Here is a 5045-nt window from a genome sequence, read left to right as displayed (position 1 = left end):
CTGTCAGAGACGCATCCACCTCGATAAGGGAAATCATCATTGGAGGGCGCTTCCTCTGTACGAGGAGCATCTAACTCGACAAGGGGAATCGTCCTTGAAGGGAGCTTCCTTATAGAGGAGCATCTACCTCGACAAAGAAAATCATCCTTGGAGGGCGCTTCCTCTGAAAGAGGAGCATCTACCTCGACAAGGGTATTCATCCGCAAGGGCGCTTCCTTACAGAGGAGCATCTACCTCGACAAGGGTATTCTACAGAATCTTCATGTAACAAAACTAAATCAAAGATCAATATTCTTGGAGGATGTTTGTATTCAACAAAGCTCAAGGGATGCAGAAACTATCTCATGTTGAAACATCTCTCAGCGAGGCATCTCACGAAGTGGTATCTGATAAAGTTTACCTCACCATCAATGTTTTTCTGAGGGCGCGCCTTAAAGAAAGGGCTCGTCTTGAAAGACAGGGAATTAGTTCCAGTCAAGCCATTTTTCAAGTACTGACTATAACTCATCTGATCATCAAGACATTTTCATTGAAAACTTCCATTGACTTTTTCTTCTAAGGGCGCGCCCTGGGAAGGCAATTTTCCACTGAATGTCTCACATGCAGAGGGTGCTCATTAATAGATTGTGATACCGTACTTGGAAAATCATGAGATTTTTTCCAGATTAGATTTCCTACCTGCAAGAAATACAATTAATATGGAACTTTAAATATTACCTGGAGGACGCGTCCTAGAGGGACGGACGTGTCCAATCAGCGAACTCTCCTGAAATTTGTTGGAAGTCTCCTGGGCCTCGGATATCTTCATCAAGGCGCGTTCTAATTGTTTGTGGGGATCTCCTCCGTGCTAAATCTCTTTCACAATATTCTTCCTGCACAAGTCCCAGAAAAAATTAACGGAAAACGCAACAAAACTAGTCGGTTGTAACCTCGAGGAATCGTCTTAACGGAGATGACTAGCTCATGGTTGTAATGCCTTCTTCTTAGAGTGTTCTCCTTCCGATCCTCCTCAGATTTGCTCCTGGTTAAGTCCTATGAACTGAATAGTGTTCTTAAATCTTCTAAATCAAATAGGATTCTTCAGTCTTCTTGTTGGAATATGATTCTCCAATCTCCTTAATGGAATAGGATTCTTCAATCTTCTAATTAGAATAGGATTCCCCAATTTTCTATATCGAATAGGATTCTTCAATCTTCTAATTAGAATAGGATACTCCAATCTTCAATACCAAATAGGTTTCTCCCAATATTCTAAACCAAATAGGATTTTTTGGTAAATATTCGCAGCTGCTATTTTTCTCTATTTTCAGGCTGCTCGACTTGAATTCTCGTAACCATATCCTCTCTGAATTAAAGAGAATTCAATAAGTTTCGCGTAGGCATTAAGATCGTCCAAATCTGACTTACGGAACTCGAGATAAGGCCCAAACAGTGTAAGCAAATCTCTTAACCCACCAAATCCGAATTTTGGATCCAACTTCACTCCTTCGTGGTCATGGCTGATGATGATTTCCAGCCATGGGGGTTGAAGTTCAACTCGCGAATACTACATTCAAATCTCCTTCGACCCCCCTGGCCGAATATAGTTATTTACGGATCTCTTTCGTGGTCGTTATTTGCAACCTCTTTCGTGGTTTCCCTTCAATTTTTGCGTTAAAGAACCTTCATCGTGATGAGACATCTCTTCCTCCTGAGATTATGATCTTGATCAGCCCCTCAATCTAGCGCCAATTTGTTGACGGAGGAATTTGGTATCAACAAAGTTTGAGGTTTGTCACCAGAATCAAGATCTATGATGGTGGTTCTTTCCCTGAAAAGTGAGCGGAGTGTGGTGGTTGTGATGAATTGGGGGCTGAGATTGCTTAGGGTTGGTGGTGGCTCCTTATGGCTCTCGCTTCCAACCCCTTGTAATTTGCCTACGTATCCCTATTTATAGGGAATCAAGCCAACGTAGTTCTTGGGGAACAAGAAACCTAACGGGCTTAGATTTTTTGTCTCGAGGCCCAGTAGGAAGCCTACTGGAAACCGTCTTCTACTAGCTTTAGGAATGTCCGCCGATGAGGCCCAACCACAAAGGCCCAAGGCTCGTCCACGGCTTCGAGACTTCACGGATAAGGCATCTCCCTGGCAAAGGATAACCCTCCGCTCCCAGCTGTTTCTCTAGTCCGTGGATGCAGGTATAGTCGTGGTTCACCCCAAATATTGGACATATTCTTGTCCCCTGAATAAGGAGCTCCTACCAGATTTCAGGACAAGTGATCCCAAGCTTTTGGGTGCAAAGTGTAGGATACTTTGAAGTCTCCCAACGAGGACACCCGTTGACTATAGAGACAGAGCTCCCAAAGCACACACCAGAATTTACCCCAAATCCCCAATGAGGACACTCATTGACTACAGGAGGAGGCCTTCCGTCCAGGCATACCCCTGGAGGTCTCTAACCACGGACACCGCCTTTCTGTTGTTGTAATACAGAAAGGAGTTCTTCAATAGAGTACCTGCAACAAATAGGTTAGTAATAATAATCTCCCTTTTCCTTGAATCATCCAAAGAACCCATCCAAGTAACCATGTTGAAGTCCCATCCAAGCTATCTTTCTCACTTAGGGCGCGCCCTAATACCTTAGGGGATAGCTCTAAGAATCAGTTCAATTCCTTTCTTCATATATCAGTAGGGCACGCCTCCTTCACCAATGAGGGCGCACCTTGATTATGTAAGGCGTCAGCATTAATCTTCTTGTATGCATAAGGGCGCGCCTCCCAATATCTGTAGGGTGCGCCTTCTTCCTTCGTGATAAAAATAGATGCCTTATCTTTTCCTTAATTTTAGGCACTGATAGCCCAATTCTAACCAATTGACCCGGTTTTGTCCCGAGCAAGGTTTATACCAAATTTTGGGCATAACACACATGTAGCTCCTTAATAGTGACGCTGATGTCAATTCGCTCTCTGGGCATTTCAACTGAACATAGTATCCCTACTTCAAATATTGATGCCAAGCATGCCTTTAGGATAGCGCTGTATGACTGATTTGTCAAACCATGATCTTCTTTATCTATTAAGATCCGCGGGTCAACAATGTTCATCACTCTTTGTGGGAGTGCCTTCTTCACATAGTCGTGAAGATTATTACCATTTTCCAGTTGTTAAATAGTATAAGATCATGTTCGGGTTTTCCTCTATAACCTTAAGGTTTTAGTGTGACTGGTTACTTAACATGGTATTAGAGCTTGAGAGGGACTGGGTTCGAGTCCTTCCACTCCCATTTATCTAATTTAAATATTTATTTTTGGTATTGATATTGGTATTGGTTGTATTTGTCATTTTCTATCGTAGAGAAAAGTATCGTACGATTGAAGGGAAGTGTTAAAGAGTATAAGATCCTCTTCGTGTGACTGGTTACATAATACCAGCAATGCGTTGTTGCTGCTACCTGTAGGTCCTTTTCCCGAAAACATTTCTAGTAGAAGAATTCTGTAGCTATATACATCTCCCTCTGCAGATATCTCCACACCCATTCCATACTCTACACAAACAAAAGGTTAAGACAATTTCCAAAAATGAGGTCCCACCCTATGTTAGTGGAATGTATCCAATTGTTCCATGTACACCAATTGAATTATCACTTATAGCAAAAGACAACCTCGCCAAACCAAAATCACCAATGTGAGCAACAAACTCCTCGTCAAGAAGAATGTTACTTGACTTTATGTCAGTATGAATGATACTTGCATGACTATGATGATGTAGGTAATCGACTCCTAGTGCAACATCAATGACAATATTTAGTCTTTGCAGTAGAGTTAATTTTCTTATATTTCCTTGAGGATGATAAGGACTTGGATGGAACCAGCTGTCCAAACTCCCATTAGTCATGAACTCAAAAGCTAGTGCATTCAAGTCATTTCCCTTGTGATCAATGCTAGAGCATGCTATGATGATCTTGATAAGATTCCGATGACGAATATTCCTCAACGATTCACAGTCTGCCAAAAAACTCTTGTTAGGTCCACGAACTTCAACGTTCAGTACCTTCACAGTAATTATAAGTTCCACTAATTCGAGAACTCCTTTGTACACAGAACCATGTCTTCCTTTACCAATCAAAGAGAGAACTCATCTGTAGCGAGCAGAAGGTCTTGGTATGAAAGTTTGGGATATTGGTTATCTTTTAATACTGGAATGAGGTCATTTAACTTCTTGAAATTTCGACGTCGACAGAAAATCAAAAGAAGACATGCTAACAAGATACTAAAGGGTACTAGGATGAGTATCATCCTAATGGATAATGTTTTTTCTTATTTCTTGACAATTTTACAGGACAAGCAGGCAAATGCAATACTTTAATACCTCCATAAAGCCACGAATTACCAACAACTGAAAAGGCACTAGTATTTAAAAATAGTCCTTCTCTAGGCACTTCACCTCGAAGTTTGTTGTGCGAAAGGATGAGGTATTCGATTTGATGAAACAAATAAAAAAATCGTGGAATATTCTCGGATATATTATTATTTGAGAGATCAAGAATCCGAAGACTTTTTAAAGCTTTCAAAGAAGATAGAATTTTACCTTGAAAAACATTTCCTTGCATATATAACTCCCCTAACATCACACATCCACCCAGAGTAGGAGGTATATCTCCTCTCAACTAGTTGTATAAAACATCTAGTTGAAATAATTGTTTCAGGCTTCCCATGCGGGTTGGAAGTGGTCCGGTGAACAGATTTTGGGACAAATTAAGGTTAATACATTGGAAGGAAATCCCAATTTGCTCGGGAATTACACCTCTAAGCTTGTTGCTAGCTAGCAAGGTCCACAATCTCTAAGGTTGAGATGTTGAACAATTGACTAGGTATGATTCCTTGAAGCAAATTACTTTTTAAGTAGAGAACAATTAAGTGAGTAATGTTGCTAACAAAAATTGGAATTACTCCTGAAATGTTGTTTCCACCCAAACTTAATCCGGTTAACTGAGAGAGCTCTCCAATCGATTCTGGAATGGTCCCTGTTAATCTATTCTTTAGGGGCATACTTATCAAACAATTAGTA

At 40.9% G+C, this 5045-nt stretch overlaps 1 protein-coding gene across 1 annotated transcript; it reads right to left on the bottom strand.

Annotated features, from left to right (window-relative positions):
- Window positions 1-731: 731 nt before the first annotated feature.
- Window positions 732-4587, bottom strand: LOC141673460 (putative LRR receptor-like serine/threonine-protein kinase At3g47570). The gene is made up of 4 exons (XM_074480211.1): window positions 4347-4587; window positions 3608-4090; window positions 3407-3522; window positions 732-872 (listed from the first exon to the last, which is right to left on the bottom strand). Exons 1-4 carry the CDS (start codon window positions 4585-4587, stop codon window positions 732-734), a joined length of 981 nt encoding a protein of 326 aa, XP_074336312.1.
- Window positions 4588-5045: the final 458 nt, after the last annotated feature.

This window comes from Apium graveolens, chromosome 7 (genome assembly GCF_009905375.1).
Source record: "Apium graveolens cultivar Ventura chromosome 7, ASM990537v1, whole genome shotgun sequence".
NCBI lineage: Eukaryota > Viridiplantae > Streptophyta > Magnoliopsida > Apiales > Apiaceae > Apium > Apium graveolens.
Note: the sequence above shows the minus strand (reverse complement) of the source record. Positions and strands in the feature narration are given on the sequence as shown.

Coding starts and splice junctions, on each gene's coding strand:
- LOC141673460 (XM_074480211.1), bottom strand. CDS start 4,587: ATGCAAGGAAATGTTTTTCAAGGTAAAATTCTATCTTCTTTGAAAGCT. Junction 3,523..3,607: donor TATAAGTGATAATTCAATTG/GTGTACATGGAA, acceptor TTGTTTGTGTAG/AGTATGGAATGGGTGTGGAG. Junction 873..3,406: donor GCAGCAACAACGCATTGCTG/GTATTATGTAAC, acceptor GGACTTGTGCAG/GAAGAATATTGTGAAAGAGA.